At 44.4% G+C, this 19,448-nt stretch overlaps 1 protein-coding gene across 2 annotated transcripts in view; it reads left to right on the top strand.

Annotated features, from left to right (window-relative positions):
- The first annotated feature begins 7,500 nt into the window (after positions 1 to 7,500).
- Positions 7,501 to 19,448, top strand: part of map1ab (microtubule-associated protein 1Ab) — a 169,907-nt gene continuing 157,959 nt past the window's right edge. For both annotated transcript variants that reach the window (XM_073024809.1, XM_073024808.1), the window contains exon 1: positions 7,501 to 7,696. In XM_073024809.1, coding sequence (XP_072880910.1) covers positions 7,504 to 7,696 — 193 coding nt within the window. In that variant the 5' untranslated portion in view covers positions 7,501 to 7,503. The remainder of the gene's footprint in view (positions 7,697 to 19,448) is intronic.

Raw genomic sequence — 19,448 nt, 5'->3', positions numbered from 1 at the left:
TCCACTTAGAGGACATTCCTTCAGTCCAAATTTAATGCTGACAGTTCATAGTTTCAAAGTAAATTTATAATCAAAGTATGTGTATGTCAGCATATACTACCTTGAGTTTCATTTTCTTGTGGGCATTTACAGGAAACTGAAGAGTTTATGAAAATTATGCCTAACAAAAGACTGACGAACATCCACTGTTCAAAAGGACAAATAATGCGAATAATAAATTAAAAGGTAAATAAATAATGCTGAGACAGAGACTGCACAGAAGCAAACAACATCGGCGGACATGCCCATGAATGATAAACAGAAGTAGATTCCCTCCTGATCCACTTGGAACCTACAAACACTCCCCTGCAACAATGAATCACCAAGTGGAGGGAAATATGGTAATACTATTGATTGGCCAGAACACTTCTCAGTCCTTTAAATTAGGAACAAGAGTACAACATTTTTTTTTATTTGCCAACTTAAAAATGATAAACAGGCCCTTGTAAATGTTTCCACCCAGTAACATTGAACAGTAGCGTTCCTGGGCTTGGACCTGGCCTGTGACCAGCCTGGTGTGGTTGGAATTATTTCTAGCAGCCGATGAGCTCACAGTTCCATGGTGCCTGTTATAAACTCAGTTCAGCCCAAAACCCACTGTGGCAATGAAGTTCAAAAGCTTCTATTTGGCTGTTATGACAAACTTCTACAGATGCACAGTGGGGAATATCTCCCGGTGCGGCCTCCTCTACATCGGCGAGACCCGACGCAGTTTGGGGGACCACTTCGTCGAGCACCTCTGCTCCGTCCGCAACACCAGACAGGATCTCCCAGTTGCCACCCACCAACTCTGCTTCACATTCCCATTCAGATATGTCCATACATGGCCTCCTCTACTGCCATGATGAGGCCAAACTCAGGTTGGAGGAGCAACACCTCATATACCGTCTGGGTAGTCTCCAGCCCCTTGGCACGAACATTGAATTCTCCAACTTCCGGTAATTCCCTCCCTCTCCCTTCCCCATCCCACTTTCACTCTGCCTCCTCCAGCTACCTATCACCTCTCTCATGATTCGGCCTTCTTCTACTACACAGTGCTTTCCCCTTATATTCTTTCTTCACCTTTCCTGCCTATTCCCTCCCTGCTTCCCCTCCCCCACCTCTGATTGGTTTTTCACCTGGCCCGTTCCACCCTCCCCCCACCTTCTTTATAGGGTCCCTGCCCCCTCCCTCTTCAGTCTTGACGAAAGGTCTCGGCCCGAAACTTTGACTGTTCATTTCCACGGAAGCTGTCTGACCTGATGAGTTCCTCCAGCGTGTTGTACGTGGAGAATATTCTGACTGGTTGTATCATGGCCTGGTGCGGAAATACCAGTGCCCAAGAGCAGAAAAGCCGACAGTCCATCACAGGCAAAGCCCTCCCTACCATTGAGCACACCTACAAGGAGAGCTGCCACAAGAAAGCAGTATCTTTCTTATCACAAGTATCACAAGAAAGTCGACTGTACTTCCTTAGAAGGTTGGCGTCATTCAATGTCTGTAGTGAGATGCTGAAGATGTTCTATAGGTCAGTTGTGGAGAGCGCCCTCTTCTTTGTGGTGGCGTGTTGGGGAGGAAGCATTAAGAAGAGGGACGCCTCACGTCTTAATAAGCTGGTAAGGAAGGCGGGCTCTGTCGTGGGCAAAGTACTGGAGAGTTTAACATCGGTAGCTGAGCGAAGGGCGCTGAGTAGGCTACGGTCAATTATGGAAAACTCTGAACATCCTCTACATAGCACCATCCAGAGACAGAGAAGCAGTTTCAGCGACAGGTTACTATCGGTGCAATGCTCCTCAGACAAGATGAAGAGGTCAATACTCCCCAATGCCATTAGGCTTTACAATTCAACCGCCAGGACTTAAGAACTTTTTAAAAGCTATTATTAATGCTTTTTGAGATAGTGATTTAGATGCATATCATATTTTTTACTGAGTTAAGTATTGTATGTAATTAGTTTTGCTACAACAAGTGTATGGGACATTGGAAAAAAAGTTGAATTTCCCCATGGGGATGAATAAAGTATCTATCTATCTATCTATCTATCTATCTACCATCCAGGCCACGCTCTCTTCTCGCTACTGCCTCGGGAAGGAGGTCCTATAGATTCCTCCTGTTCCTCAGGAACAGTTATTGCCTTTCAAACATCAGACTCCTGAATCTGCATGGACAACTTCACTCACCTCAACTCTCGATTCCACAACCTATGGACTCACTTTCGTGGACTTTACCACTCATGTTCTCAGATTACTTATTTATTTTCTGCATTTGCACAGATTGTCTTGTTTTGCACGTGGTTTTTGTTAGTCTTTTCAGTTTTTCATGGTTGTATATTTCTCTGTTCTACTGTGAATGCCTGCAAGAAAATGAATCTCTAGGGACACTCTGGTGACATCTTTGACTTTGGATTGAAAAATAGCAACTGTTTTTCTTTCTGGAATACAACTCCAACCACTTGGGTGTTTTAAACATTAATTCCCATTGTCTTCAGTTCTTCCAGGGAGTTCTGATAAACACTGCCTTGATATCAAGCCCAGTCAGTCTCACTTCACGTCTCAAACCCAGCTCTTTGATCCATGCTTGCACCAAAGCTGAGGATGAAGGCTGGAAAGGCACGATCCTGGAAAAACTCAAATTGGGCAGGCTGTCGGCAATTAAGTGAAAATAAAAAAGAAAGGCAGGCAATGAAAATTTGAAATAAAAACAGAGAGTGGTGCAAGTATTCAGGCAGCATCTTCAGACAGAGAAACAAGAGTTACCCTTGCAGGCCAGGACCCTTCATTATAATGACCTGATTATAACTCTGCTGAATGCTTCCAGCAATTCCTGTTTTTATTATTGTTAATAAAGTTCCACTTGACAGCAATGACGCCTTCCATCACTTTACTGATGGTTAAGACTAGACTGACTGGCTAGTAGCTGGACTGAATGCATCCTGCATTTGTTGACAATAGGACATACAATATCTGGTTAATCATATATATGACTATACCGATGTAGAGTTTCATCCTGAAATATTGACAGTTCCTTCCCTGCCCTCCCTCTCCACAGAAGCTGCTTGACCCTGTAGCAGACTGTTGCCACAAATTGCAGCATCTACAGCCTGTGTTCCCAGACCTGGGTGATTATCTGCAGTCAGATACGGTACTGTGCAGAAATCTTAGGCATATACTGTATATATAGAGAGCCAGGGTGTCTGACCTTCGCACAGCACTGTCTTCCCAGATAACACAATATTACTGAGCTGATACAAAGCTAAGTGCTCTTACTTCTGCTTCCCAACCACCTTCCTATTTTAACCAGAATACAGTACTGTGCAAAATTCTTAAGCACTCTACCTATTTATATCTATTGGTATTGGTTTAATATTGGCACGTGCACTTAGATACAGTAAAAAGCTTGTTTTGCATACTGTTTATACAGATAAGGTAAAACGATAACACTGCAAAATAAATTACAAAAGGTACTGAAAAAATACTGCGCAGGTAAACAATAAAGTTCAAGATCATAATGAGGTAGATTGTGAGGTCAAGAGTCCATCATATTCTACAAGAGGTCTATTCAATACTCTGACAGCAGCAAGATAGATAAAAGTTGTCTTTGAACCTCCTGGGACATGCTTTCAATTCTTTGTATCTTCTGTCTGATGGGAGGGAGGAGCAGACAGAATGTATGGTGTGAATGGGTTGGTTGATTATGCTGGCTAATTTACTGAGGCAGTGAGAAGCATAGACAGGGGAGACTGTATCCACAACTCTCTGCCGTTACTTGTGGTCACATGCAGAGCGGCTGCCGTACCAAGCCGTTATGCATTCACACACAATGCTTTCTATGGTGCATTGATAACAACTGGTAAGAGTTAACAGGGATGTGCTGAATTTCTTTAGCCTTCTGAGGCAGTAGAGGTGTGGTGGGCTTTCCTGGCTGTGACATCAACGTAGTTGGATTAGGACAGTCTGTTGGTAATGTTCAAACCCTTTCATCCTGAAGCTCTCAACTCACTCAACCTGAACAGGAGCACGTGCGCCACCCGCTTCATGAAGTCAATGACCAGCTCATTAGTTTTAACTTTAATGCTAACTTTAGTCCATGTTGTAAGTGGAATAGCATGGGTAGAGGCACAGCTAGTACTGGAGCTAAGTCTACAGTAATATAGCTGGTATGTTGCCTGCACCTCTACACTGTGCTATGTCCAGTGCTCTCAGCCGTTTCTTTTTTTATAATATGTGGCGAGTTTAATTGGATGAAGAATGGCTTCTGTGAAGGTGTTGAGCTAAAGTGGAAGCTGAGATGGATCATCTGTTTTTCCTTTTTGATAAGCATGGTTGCAAATGCTTCTGCCTAGCGTTTAGCTCTAAAATGATTGGGTTCCATCCAAATCACCATCTCATCCAAACGATAGCATCTGTAATTCTTCAGCACTGCAGGTGCAGCCTGAGAGTTCCTCTGAAAATCCTCAGAGTGGTGCATGTTGGAACATTGTTTAGAACTGTTGCCTTGTGATCTGTCCAGTAAAATGGCAGCGTGCTTGGTCACTGCAGCCTCTCTGGGTCCAACCAATGGTCTTTACACCTTTCATGCGATCACAATGCACTGCTGGACATGAAGTGCTGCAGGTCTACCTCACTAGCAAGTTGCTGGATAGCGGTGGAGCTGCACAGCATGGGCTTGTCGTTGCCGAAGAGTCATCCAGGGAAGGAGGCGTCTTATGCAGAGCATGAACCAACAAACGGTGCAGGCGGTTGCCTTGGACGTTTTTCTTTGGATCGCAAGACCTTCTTGGGCATTTGTAAAGTAGTCTAATACAAGTGCGGTTCATTAGTTAATTGGGGAGACCGATGGTAGGGGAGCTGTCTGGCCTTGGTTGTTGCGCTGACCAGGTCCTCGTTGCCTGCTGCACCCGCTGAGTGGAGGAGACCTCGGAGATGGTGTGGGAGTGAGCGCCGGTGCGGTGTGTGTGCTGGCCCCACCCGTCCGTGTTCTCTGGGTGGAAAACAAGCTGAACTGCAGCTGACCCGGTGAAAAATGAGGAGTGCTTGAAGGATGCTGAGTGCTTGTTCTTGAGGAAAGGTGGCTTTGGGACAGCATCCATACACCATACATCTCCAGGCCATGCCACACAAGGACTTGGCTATATTATTTTTTGTGACTGCATCTTTCTCTGCTGACATAACTATATGTGCTGTGTGCTGTTGGTACTTTGTTTTGCACCTTGGCCCCATAGGAACCTTATTCTGTTTGGCCATACACATGTGTATGGTTGAACCTGAACTGAACTTATTGTCATTTGGACTCGTGGTGGTGATGTGAGTGATTGTTTTGCACAATTTTATTGTGATCGCAAGACCTTGTTGGATAGTAACGTAGAATACTGCAAGCCCATTCACTGGTTCGTTGGCACGACTGATGACAGGGGAGCTGTATTGCCTCATTTGTGGAAAGGACTAGGTCCTTACTGCAGCGTCACCCGTTGCAGTCACCCAGAGGAGGGGACGCCAAGGGAGTGTGGGAGAGAGCACGGCTGAGCAGTTAAACTTGAACTTGAACGTGAACTTAGAGGAGAGCAAGCTCAGTCATTCACTTTGATTTCTTCCACCCAACACATGGTTGAGGAAATTAGGAGGTGGGTGGAAAATTAAAGCCTGCTGAATGAAGAAGAGAAAGCAAAGACACAGGAGAAAATGACCTTCCTTTAAAAGGGCAAACCTGCAGATCTAATATAAAAATAAATGCTGAATCATTGAGTAACTGGTCTGGAAGAGTTTGTCTTGGATTCTGGCTTCCTGCTTCTGATTATGCTGAATAGCACAGTGTGATCCAATCAGTCCACTCCTCTGCTTTCCATTGGTTTGTCAGGAATATTGAACCATTCTTAATCCTCAGCTGGTATCCTGAAAGAAATCGAGTCATGGAAAATATTAATAATCATGGATTGTTACATAATTTAAATATATTATTAATGGGTATACTGATTTTTCAGAATCTATTCTCCCTATTCTGCCAGCAGGAATGTGAACAGATCAATAACTGTGATTTGTGAACACAAGGTGCTTCCTTAGGTTCAGTTTTGTTTCAAGTTAAATGCCTTGCCAACTAGACAGTCTGAAATAAGGGGATAGTGTGATGAGGATTTGAAATTTGGGGGAGGAATTTGAAGTAATACACACCCAAATACTGGAGGAACTCAGCAGGCCAGGCAGCATCAATGGAGGGAAATAAAGAGTTGACATTTCTGTCCTAATCCCCTCATCAGGACTGGAAAAGAAGGGGGAAGAAGCCTAAATAAGAAGATGGGGGAAGGGAAGGAGTACAAGCTGAATGGTGATAGGTGAAGCCAGCTGAGGGGGAAGGTGGGTGGGTGGGGGAGGGGAATGAAGTGAGAAGCTGGGAGTTGATATGATCTGAATAGACAGCATGCAAAACAAGTTTTCCCTCCCTCGATACATGTGACAGCAATAAACCTATTACTGAATATACCATTTCCCTTTGCACCCGTAGCAGAAATTTCTTAAAATGAAAGTTCAACTTTGCGTTGCTTTGCTATCATTGGACTGGCCTCTGTGCACAATGTTACCAACTTCCAGTGATCTTCTAACATCATTAACTATCAAAGATCAGCTTCATTCACCATGTACATTTACTTGCATTGGGAATCTGTCATGGTATGATGGCACCACATGCACTAAAAAACATTCAGCAAAGATAAGGAATAAAGAATGATTTAAAAAGCTAGAGGTCAAAGTACAGATATGGAATAAAATGTGCTTAAGTACATAAACACCAGTGTACAGTTACGATGCATTAATCCTCTTTACTGGCCTGCCAATATTATATACTTAAAACGCAGGTAATTGCAAGGGTTTTAGTACGTGCTGGATTTAGAACATGCTGGAAATGTATTGTAGGTCAGACAGTGTCTGGGGAGAGTGAGCTTCACATTCTGGATGTAAATTTCCATCTCTGAAGAAAGCCACACTATTGCATTGACATTATCTCTTGTTGTGCTTAATTCATCAAAGGACAGAGTGTGCATTACGTCCTTGTTTACTGCACAAATTAAAAAAGATTCCACTTATATTGTATTATCAGAAGCAGTATTGCAGCAATAGTCTTCAATCCGCTTCTTTAAAATTAAACTTGCAAGTGAATGAGGATTGAAAGTTATTATTAGCCTTCAGTGAAAAGGATAGTTAAATGCAAACTGTGATGGTTGTCAAGCGCAATGCACACGCCTATGTACACTCACACTGCACCACAATCACTCTCCTTTTGCACTGACGCAGGATTTAAAAAAAACACTTTGCACATTTTCTCTCGTGTGTGTGAGTGTGCGCACACCCTCACCAAGTCCCGCCCATCGACTGCCCGCATAGGTTCCAGTTGACATCACCCGAACGTCTGTCAAGAGGTTCGACCAATGAGGCTGCAGCCGGCTCCCTTAAGAAGGTCCGGCAGAGGGCAGGCAAGCTGCTGATTGACGTCGTTGCGATGGCGACAGCAGCCGGGTCAGACACGCTCCCCGGCGTCTGCGAGGTCCCAGAGCCGGGGCCGCTCCAGGATCAGCACCATGGAGAGCGGCACCCCGCGCCAGCCAGCCACCAGAGACACTACATCCTGATAGTGATCGGAGAGATCAGCACCGACAACCAGTTGCGATCAGCGATCCTCCACGTTGAGCAAGGTGAGGATAAAACAGGATGGAAACATTAAAAATCAGCCGCAATAATAAACATTTCGCAACCCTGGGATTTTCCTAGAACTGCAGACGAAGATATTTACCGAATTATGTCTAATTAAATATATGATTATGCTTGTTTTCTAAATTTTGATGGGTGCAAAGTAATATTTAGCATCTTCTAGAACGTCACGGGACACTCTTCAGCCAATGAAATACTTTTGCTAATGTTTTAATGTAAGAAACTCGACAGGCAGTGTGGGCACTGCAAGTTCCTAACAACAGCAAATTATAGAGGTTAGTTTTTTTTTCTTTTAGTCTTTGACTGAAGGATGAATATCGGCCGGCGCGCCGGGCAAAATTCCCCCTGTTCTTTGAAATACCGCCCGTGAACTGGTTTCCATCTACTCGAGAGGGCAGACGGTGTCCTGATTTATCGTCTGATCCCAAAGACACGCCTTTCCTATTTGTATCATATTAAAATTGCCGCAGCTCCTGAATCAATCAAGGTACTGCAATGTTGCAATTAAAATACCTCCTCAAACAGATGAACATCAATGCATGCTCTTGTTACAGTCGAACTCTTTCCTAAGAAATAGTCAAAGGCCAAAACAACGATCACCGGCGGTAAACTGCTCCAATCGCTTATTAATGTCATTTTAAAAATGCTTTTGAAATTCAGCGGTTCGGGCAGCATCTGTAGAAAGAGAAAATAACGACGTTTCTGGTCTGACACACTTTGCAGAACTTGCAGCATCAGCAGTTCTTTTGCTCATCGTTTCGTTAATGGTTATTTTACCGTCCGATTTGTTTGCTTTGCATTTATTAAATTGCCTGGGAGACATATTGAAGTGGTTGAAACCACTAAAATGTTTTAAACTGAAGACGGTTGTCCGCTCTTTATGATAGCTTTAATACTGCTGAGTTAAAATGCAAAATTTCTGCCTAGTATCTTGGATTCCTGGAGTCCAGAACTGCAGCATTTTCCATTGGCAGCATTGCTGGGCAAAAAAAAGTTACTTTCCCCAAGCAATAAGCAAGATCAACAGCTCCACCCACTAACTCACCCCTTTACAACCACTATATTACCATTTCCTGTCAGAATCACCATGTACAGACAGACACTCCTGTGTCCTGAGTCAATTTAATTTAATTTTTATACTGTACACACACAAACAAACACACACACACACGCACGCACGCACACACACACACACACACACACACACAAACGCACACAAACAAGTGCGCGCACACACAAAAACGCACAAACACGCGCGCACACAAACACGCACACAAACAAACGCGCGCGCACACAAACAAACGCGCGCGCACACAAACATATATATACATATATAAAAATTCTTTTTATTATTGTGCTCTTTATCTTATTTTTTGTGCTGCATTGGATCTGGAGTAACAATTATTTCTTTCTCATTTACACTTGTGTACTGAATGACATTAAACAATCTAGAACCGTGAATATAGATTCCAGCGTGCAGTGATGCACTGGTCTTAACTGTTGCTGCTACATAATCAATACTAGCACTTCCTCCAACTGTGAGCAAAAACTGTGATTTATTTACTGGGGATCCACAGGACTGTGTCAGTATCTGCAGGAGACTTTTGGGAGAGTTTAATATACAAAGGGTTTCTTAAGCCCAGGCAGATACTTGCACAGTCCCATGAACCCCTATCATCTTTGGCTCCCTATTTCCAATTTGCAAACCATTCAATATGGTGATGGCTGTTCTACACCAGTGTCACTTCCTGTTTCTGAATTTATCAACCTCCACCTTAAACACTTCTAATGATCTCAATTTGGCCATTTCTAGATTGTCCACAGGAGTGGAGTGTTCCCGCAGATTTTCTTAAGAGTCTCTGAATTTCCAGAACTTTAGAATATCTCTAAATTCATATATTTCTAGGATCTGAATCCTAAGAGCATCTGTGTTTAGAATGGTTGGGAGAGTACGGGTCAGATGCACAGTTTGCAGACATTAGCAACAGTGAGGCTGGCCGTGGAGTGTGAGAGTGTTTGGCTGCCTGTCACTGCCTGCAAGGATCCCTGAAGTCTGAACCCCGTTCCTTTCTTACTGTAGCTGTCTCGACCACAGGTGCAGTAGTCACTGATAGTTTCTCTGCCTTTGTTAATCAAAAAGCAGGCAAACATGAAGTGAGCATTTTAGATGTGCTGGGGTGAGGAAGATCTCTGAGATTTAGAGTTGATTATCACAAAATAGATTACTGCACAATTAAAGCGACAAGCCATCTTTCTATCCCACCTCACACATTCATGAATACAGGTGAATGTGCTTGTTGCCAGTTCTGCAGGAAACTTAATAGCATTTACCCTTTTGACAGAGGGGCTCTGCAATACATGCAGGGCAGATACAATGGTTCCCACAATAGGCGGGAATGCAGCTGATAGTAAAACCCAGGTAAGAAAGAGAACTTAGTGCAATTGTGAAACACCATGTATTACAATAATTGATATTTATTGATAATAACTGACCTTTAGAAGAACAAAGTATCTGAAATGTATTAAAAGCTTGATATTTCAGACTCAGATTTCAGATTCAAATTAATTTATCACATGTACATCAAAACGTACAGTAAAATGCATCATTTGCATTAACAATCAACATAACTTGGGGACGTACTGGGGGTAGCCCACATCTTGCCTCACATTCTGGTGCCAACACAGCATGCCCATAATGCTTCTCAGAACAACATAGATCATAGCAAGCAACTAATCTGCAGCAGCAAAACGAGCCCCTTTCCTCCTCACCCACCCACGCGGACGGACAGTCCTCCAAATTTAGGACGGGCCTTCAAACCTCCAGTCTCCAGGCTTCAGCCAGTGGGCTTCAATTTCTGGACTTCCAATTGACTTTGGGGCTCCAGTCTTCAGTATAGATAACAGGACTCTGAACTCCAACCCTTGACTGACCAGCCCCTTGGGCCTCCTCATGTCTCCTGCTGAATGGACCCATCGGTCTTGGAACAGCCCAACATCCAATGTGACCATTCACATTTGAGGTGGAGTAGAGGCTTGACGTCTAACTCCTCCACATCCTAGTCCCTAAAGCTTAATCCGACCTCTAAATCTCCCATCACCTTGTCCCTAAATCCTAACCCGACCTCTAACCTGATCCCTATGAAGAGGAATAAATAGTCGATGTTTCAGGCTGAGGTCCTTTCTTCAGGACTGAGAGGGCAGAAGCCAGAATGAGAAGGTGAGGGAAAGGGAAGGAGTACAAGCTGGAAGATGATGGGTGAAGTCAGGTGAGTGGGAAGGTAGGCAGAAGGGAGGGGTGATGAAGGGTAAAGCTGGGAGGTGATAAATGGAAGAGGTAAAGGAATGAAGAAGAGATTCGATTGGAGAGGAGTGTGAACCATGAGAGAAAGGGAAGAAGGGGTATGAGGGGGAGGAGATAGGCAGGTAAAGAGAGAAGAAGTGAAGGGAAGCCACAATGGGGAATGGAAGAAGAGGAAAGGGAGAGGGGGAAAATTACTGGATTAGAGAAATAAATGTTCATGCCAGCAAATTGGAGGCTACCCAGATGGAATATGTGTTTTTGCTCTTTTTAACCTGATGATGCCAGTAGAGGAGGCCATAGACTGACATGTCGGAGTGGGAATGGGGATTGGAATTTAAACAGCTGCCCATTGGGATATCCTGCATGTTGCGGACAGAGTGAAGGTGCTCAACAAAGTGGTCGCCCAACCTGTGTAGAGTCTCACCGATGTAGAGGAGGCCACGTCAGGAGCACCAGATGTAATAAATGACCCAAAAGCTGGGCCAGATGCTCAGTTTGGGGTATTGGGGAATGTTCAGAGATGGCGCCAGAGAACTGTGAGGGCCAATTGTGGGTAGATGTAGTTCATAACTGAGAAGAGTCCCAGAAGAGCCCAACCTCTCTTGCATCAGCCCTCTTGGCACCCATGTATGTTTGCTGCTGAAGAACGACGGAGAAACCTGGTGGAAAGGTTGACAAGGAGAGTAATGTTTGTGTGAATAGACTGTAAGGAAATGGAGCATGATATCTTTATAAGAAAGGTGCAAACAAGTTCTTTCAGGAAGTTGGGGAGAAGATGGGACTCTTGTTGGTCAACATGTACCTTGTGGTGTTCTTAGTCTGCCTTGCTGGCCCACCTTAGATTCAATTTCAGATTCCGATTCATTTTATTTATCACATGTACGTTGAAACATGCAGTGAAATGCATCATTTGCATCTACACTCAACACACACATGGATGCGCTGGGAAGAGCACCCAACTGTCGCCACACATTCCAGTACCAACGTAGCACGCCCATCGTGTTTACAGACAACACGAGGAGCAGCAACAACAACAGAACAAGTCAACAGCAAACTCTTCCCACCCACCCACTCAGACACATAGACCGTCCTCTGACCCCAGGATAGGCCACAGTCCTTCCCCAGTCCAACTGTCAATGCTTCTGGACATTAACAGAGGTACTGCTGAAGAATGTGTTGTCACATTGTCCAGCTGGATTGACAGAAGCTTTTTCACTAGGGAATGTCAAGCAGCTATATCGGAGCTGGTCCACAGGGAGCAAATTTAAGGTTTTTCTGGAACTTCAACCCAAACGGAGACACCTGTCTGAATAGAAAATGCTGGGATGCTCTGTAGTATCTGTGGAAAGAGAAACAGAACTAACGATTTGGACTGATGGTCCTCCACTTCAAGTGAATTGTTAATTCTGTTTCTCCATCCGCAGATGCTGTCTGAGCTGCTTGTGTTTGCAACTTTTTTTTGTTTTATTGCAGATTTCCAGCATCTGTAGCTTGTCTAATTTTCCAATGTGTCAGAGTTCATGGAAATAGTGTCATGACTAACTCCAGTTCTTGCATTCATAAGACATGGAAAGAGGCTATTTGACCCATTGAGTCTGTGCTAGCTCTCAGTACAATCCTATTTCCCAATTATTTACCTTTAATATATTATTTCTATAAGGAGTTGATGTACATCCTCCCTGTGGGACATGTGGGTTTCCTCTGGGTGCTCTGGTTTCCCCCCACAGTGCAAAGACATACTGGTTGGTAGGATAATTTGTCATTGTAAATGATCCGGTGATTAGGATAGTGTTAAGCCAGCGGTTGCTGGCGGTGTGGCTCAGAAGGCTGGAAGTGCCTGTTCTGTGTGGTTTCTCTAAATAAAATATAATGATTCTCTCTCGGGTGCTCAGCAATTTCACTCACCTACATAGGGGTCCCATTTGCAGTAACCAATTAATTGACCGACCAGCATGGTTTGTGGATACATGACAAAACCCAGATGGTCACAGAGAAGATGAAAAGCTGTACACAGACAATGCCCGAGATCGGGATCGAACCTGGATCACAGGAACTGAAGCAGCAGTACTACCCGCCGGCTCACTCCACTGCTGAGTGGTCTTGGGATTGGTCTACCCCAAGGCAGCGTGGCAGCTTAGCAGTTAGCTCAACATTCATCGCAAAGAAGGCAGGCCCTCAATCGAGAGTCAGCACCTCCTAGAGTGATGCACTCCCCCTGTGGGTCAGCCTGGACAATATACACGAGGTAGGAGTGGGACTTGAACCCACAGCTTTCTGACTTGCAGGGAAGAGAGCTGCCTACTGAGTGACAGGGTTACCAGGAGAAGGCAAGAGAATGAGGTTAATCATGGCCTAACTCTGCACCTCTGTCTTATGGGCTTAATACATATACAGTAGTTGGTATCTTAAATCCTTTTCAACCTCCCCTCACACTGGGCATCTTCACCCCCATTGTCAGTTCCATCTCTGTTACGTAGTATTTTTTAACCTTGTTCCTTAACATAGATTCCTCTTATAATATTTTTAAAAAATTGACCAGTTGCAAATAGCAGTTGAGGTACTGATAAATAATGCATTACGTTTGATTTTTCCATCACGGATCTCAGAGCCTGGGGCCATAAGTCTGGAAAGCTTTGCTCAGTATGAGGCCATTGAGACAATATGACATCATTTCAGCCCTGTCCACTCAGCCAGAAATACGATACGCTCAGAGTGGTTCTGTGTCACAACGATACAGGGGCCATTCAGCCCAGCAGCCCATGCCAACCCTAGTGCTCACCCAGCTAGTCCCAGTTTCCTGCATTCGGTACATAATCCGTCCATTCCCCACCCTTGTATGCACCCGTCCAAATGCTTCTCAAATGGTGCTATTCTATCTGCCTTAGCCAATTCCTCTGGCAGTTTGTTCAATATACTGATGTAATGATGGAGGCTTCGGCCCTCTCTTCCCCCCCATTCCTGATGAAGGGTCTTGGCCCGAAACCTTGGCTACTCTTTTCTCACGGATGCTGCCTGACCTACTGAGTTCTTCCAGCGTCGTGTACGTATTCTTTGATCCACAGCATCTGCAGTTGTATTTTTGTGTTCAATATACTCACCACCCTGTGAGGGGAGAAAGTTACCCCTCAGGTCCCTTTTCATTCTTTCCCTCACATCCTAAACCTATCTCCCCCTAGTTTTGGACTCTCCCACCCTTCCACCTTATAATTTTAAACCCTTCAGAATCCGAATCGGGTTTGTTATCACTGACGTACTGTACGTTGTGACATTTGTTTTTCCGCAGCAGTGAAGTGCAATGCATAGCAAATTACTAAAGTTACAATAAGAAATATTATATAAAAAAATAAAGAAATAGTGCAAAATACTCAGGTAGTTTTCGTGGGTTCATGGACCATTCAGATATCTGATGGAGAGAAGAGGCTAATCCTAAAATGTTGGGAGTGAGTCTTCCTGTACCTCCTCTCTGATGGTAGTAATCATTAGAGGGCATGTCATGTATGGTGAGGGTCCTTAATGATGGATGTTGCCTTCCTGAGGCACTCCGTTTTGAAGATGTCCTCGATGCTGGGGAGGTTTGTGCCCATGATGGAGCTGGCTGAGTTTACAACCCTCTGCAGCTTTTCCTGAACCTGTGCAGTGGCCCTTCCATTCCAGACGGCGATGCAGCCGGTCAGAGTTCCCCCCCATGTCTACAAGGTCAGTCTCCTATGTTCCAAGGAATAAGGCCCTAACCTGGCCAACCCTCCCAATCACAAACAGCCCCTTCAGCCCATCAAGTCCATGTTGAACTGTTATTCTGCCTAATCCCATTGACCCGCACCTGGACCATAGCCCGCCATGCCTCTTCCATCCGTCTACCTATCCAAATTCCTCTTCAATGTTCATCCACCACTTCCACTGACAGCTGGTTCCACACTTGCACCACCCTCCGAGTGAAGAAGCTCCCCCTCAGCCTTGGCAACATCCTAGTAAATGTTCTCTGCACTCTTTCCAGTTTAGCCATGTCTTCCCTATAACGGGGTGACCAAAACTGTGCATGGAACTCCAGGTGCCACCTCACCTCCCTTGTCCTTGACTCTCTAAGTTGTGGCTGCCCCTGAAAGAGTGCAACGTTGTGGCTGACGCTCCCATCACCATGCAGATGAAATCTAAACCCAAAGCCCTACATTGATGATTGGAGATGGTGTAAGTTTTGCCATTATCAATGGCGAGCTGGGAACCACAGAGCCAGTTAAACCACAAGAATTAATAGCTATTTAAGAACCCCATAATAATAGGGAGAAACAGGACAGGTGATCTAGCTAATAACTCCTTTGTAGGAATGGTTTTGTACTTGGAGTTGTGGGCGGGGTGGAGGTGTAGAGGTCAGACCTGCATCCCACGAACCGTGTTTGAAGCCCAGTGATGTGGACGGGTGGTGAGGGACATTCGGAGTGCAGGCCTCTGCTCCTTGCTTGAAGGCCGGCGATGTGGATGGGTGATGAAGGGCACCTGTCGATATCACAGATCAGTGGGCCCTGGGATTGGATGTCCAGGTGAGCAGGAGGCACGAGGGCTGGTCAGTCAGCAAGCCTGGCGTTCAGGGTCCTGCCATCAGCTCATCCGGGGGTTGATACCGAAGGCCGAAGCCTGAAGGTTGATAGGAGGTTCAGGACTCGAAGCCCGAGAGACTGGAGGCCTGTCCTGGAGGGGTGTGTGTGTGAATCTTTCAGAGAACTGAGCTACTTCCTGAGAGAAAGACTTTGAGTTCCTTTAATGCTTTGATAACATAGAGAAGGGAGTTGTCGACTTGATGTCTGTGTTAAGGCACTGGAGTTACCATGTTAAGGAACTGGAGCTGCAGCTGGATGACCTTTGGCTCATACAGGAAAATGAGGAGGTGATAGATAAGATCTAGAGGCAGTCGGTCACCCCTAGGTTGCAGGAGCAGGTACTTGGCTGCCTTCTCAGGAGGGGGGAAAGGGATTAGGCAGCCAGTGCAGAGTACCCCTGTAGCCTTTCCCCTCAAAAATAATTATACCACTTTTGGGGGAGCTGCAGCAGCCAGGTTTCTGGCACTGAGTCTGGCTCTGTAGATCAGAAGGGAAGGGGGAGAAGAAAAGAAGTGATAGGGGGTACCATAATTAGAAGAGCAGAAAGCAGATTCTGTGGACGTGAATGAGACACCCAGATAGTATGTTGCTTTCCAGGTGCCAATGTCAGGGATGTCTTGGATCGGGTCTAAAGGGGGAAGATGAACAGCCAAAAGTCATTGTGCACGTTGGTACCAACAACATAAATTGGAAAAGGGAGAAGACCTTCAAAAGAGTAAATAGGGAGCTGGGCAGAAAGCTGAAAAGCAGGACTTCCACAGCGGTAATCTCTGTATTGACCCTTATGCCAATGTGCCAGTAAAGGGTGATTTGGCAGATGAGTGCATGGCTGAAGAATTGGTGCAGGGGGCAAGGTTTCAGATTTCTGGAGTATTGGAATCTCTTCTAGGGAAGGTATGACCTGTACAAAAAGGACAGGTTATAACTGAACTGAGGGAGACCAATATCCTTGCAGGCAGGCTTGCTTGAAGTGTTGGTGAAGGTTGAAACTAATTTGGTAGGGAGATGGAAACTGGAGTGATAGGACCAAGAATGAGGCAATTGGTATACAGTGTGTCGTGAGACTGTGAGGAAGGACCGACAGATGAGAGGGCAAAATTGCAGTCAGTGGGATGAGTTAAATTGTAACAGGTGGACAAAACCAAGAAGAGTGATGAATACAGACAGGACTAAAGGTGTTGTACTTGAATGCATGCAGTATACGGAATAAGGCAGATGATCTTGTGGCGCAGTTAGAGACTGGCCGGTGTGATGTTGTGGGCATCACTGAGTCGTGGCTGAAAAGATCATAGCTGGGAGTTTAACAATCATGGATACACATTATATTGAAAGGACAGGCAGGTAGGCAGATGGTGTCCATTGGCTCTATTGGTAAAAAATGAAATCAAATCCTTAGAGGCGACATATAATCAGAAGATGTAGAATCCTTGTGGATAGAGTTAAGAAACTGCATGAGTAAAAAGATGTTAATTGGAGCTTTAAACAGGCCTCCAAACAGTAGCTAGGATGTGGACTGCAAATTACAATGGGAGATAGAAAAGGCATGTACAAAGGGCAATGGTTATGATAGTCATGGGAATTTCAATATGAAACTAGATTGGGAAAATTCGGTTGGTGCCAGATCCCAAGGGAGGGAATTTGTAGAATGCCTAAGGGATGGGATTTTAGATCAACTTGCAGTTGAGCCCACTAGGGAAATGGCAATCTGTATTGGTTGTTGTGTAATGATCCAGATTTTGGAGCTTAAGGTAAAGGAACCTTTAGGAGGTAGTGATCATAATATTATAGAATTCACCCTGCAGGTTAAGAAGAAGCTAAAATCGAATGTAGCCGATGGAGTAAAGGGAATTACAGAGACATGAGAGAGGAGCTAGCCAAAATTGATTGGGAGGGTCATTGGAAGTGATGATAGAAAAACAGTAATGGCTGGTGTTTATGGGGGAAATTCAGAAGGTGCAGAAAAGAAACATCCCAAAGATGAAAAAGTATTCTAAAGGGAGAATGAGACAACAGTGGCTGACTAGGGAACTCAAAGACAGCATAAAAGCAAAGGAGGGCATATAATATAGCAAAACTTAGTGGGAAGGTAGAGAATTAAAAAGTTTTAAAAAAACAACGGAACGCAACGCAACTAAAAAAACCATAAGTTGAGAAAAGATGAAATATAAAAACATGCTAGCCAATATTGTAAAAGAGGATAACAAGTTTTTTCAGATATATAAACAGTAAAACAATAAAAGAGAGATGAGAATAGGTATTGGTCTGCTGGAAAATGACACTGGAGAGGTAGAGGGGGGGGACATAGAAATGGCGGATGAAGTATTTTGTGCCATTCTTCACTGTGGAAGGTGCTAGCAGAATGCCAGAAATGCGAGCTTGTCAGAAGGGCATAAGTGAGGCAACTATCTACAACCACTCTCTGGCTTCTCTCACAAAGCCAATGTCTAATCCAATTTACCCCCTCATCCTGAATGCTGGGCAACTGAACCTTCATGACCAATGTCCCATATGGAACCTTTGCCAATTGCCTTGCTAAAGTCCATGTAGACAACATCTCTACCTTGCCTTCATCCACTTTCCAGGTAACTTCCTCAAAAAACTCTATTAGATTGGTTAGATATGACGTACCATGTATGAAGCAATACTATCCTTAATCAGTCCATGTCCATCTAAATACTTGTATATCTGGTCCCTTAGAATACCATCCAATAACTTTCCCATAACTGATGTCAGACTCCCTGGCCCATAATTTCCTGGTTTATGTTTAGAGCCTTTCTTAAACAGTGGATTAACATTGGCTAACCTCCAATCCTCTGATATCTTTCCTGTCACTAAAGATGATTTAAGTATCTCTGCTAAGGCCTCGGCAATTTCTACACTTGCCTCCTGTAGGGTGTGAGGGAACACCTCATCAGGCCCTGGGGATTTATCCACCCTTATTTGCCTCAGGGTAGCAAACACCTCCTCCTCTGTAATCTGTACAGGGTCCATGAAGTTGATGCCTCTTTGCCTCACTTCTACAGACTCTGTATCTGTCCCCTGAGCAAATACTGATGCAAAGAAAGCATTTCAGATCTCCCCCATCTGTTTTGGTTCCACACATGGATTACCATTCTGGTCTTCCAGAGGACTAATTTTATCCCTTGCATTCCTTTTGCTTCTAACATATCTGTAGAATCCCTTAAAATGCTCCTTCACCTGGTCTGCAGAGCAACTTCATGCCTTCTTTTAGCCTTCCTGATTTCTTAATTAAGTGTTCTCTTGCATTTTTATTCTCCACAAGAACCCTGTTTATTTCTGCCTGCTATGCACCTCCTTTTTTCTCTTAACCAGGGCTTCAATAAAGAAGGCTTCCTGCACTCGTTATCTTTACCTTTTATTCTGACAGGCACATACAAGCTTTGTTCTCTTAAAATTTCACTTTTGAAGGCCTCCCACTCACCAAGTACACCTTACCAAGCCTGTCCCATCCACACTTGCCAAATCATTTCTGATACCATCCCATTTAGAATCTCAACCTGCAGACCACATCTATCCTTTTGCATATTTACTTTAAAACTAATGGCAGTGTGGTCACTGGATGCAAAGAGTTCCCCTACACAAAAGATGTTGGAGTCCATTATAAAGAGTGAGGTTTCGGGGTATTTGGAGGCACATGATGAAAATAACAAAAGTAAGCATTGTTTTCTAATGGGGAAATCTTCCCTGACAAATCTGTTTGAATTCTTTGAGGAAATAGCGACCAGGGTAAACGAAGGAGAGTCAGTAGATAGTGCTTACTTGGATTTTCAGAAGGTCTTTAGCAAGCTGTCGCTCATGAGGCTGCTTAACAAAATAAGAGCC

Source organism: Hemitrygon akajei, chromosome 21 (genome assembly GCF_048418815.1).
Source record: "Hemitrygon akajei chromosome 21, sHemAka1.3, whole genome shotgun sequence".
NCBI classification, from domain to species: Eukaryota; Metazoa; Chordata; class Chondrichthyes; order Myliobatiformes; family Dasyatidae; genus Hemitrygon; species Hemitrygon akajei.
This window is presented reverse-complemented; position numbering and strand designations above follow the sequence as displayed.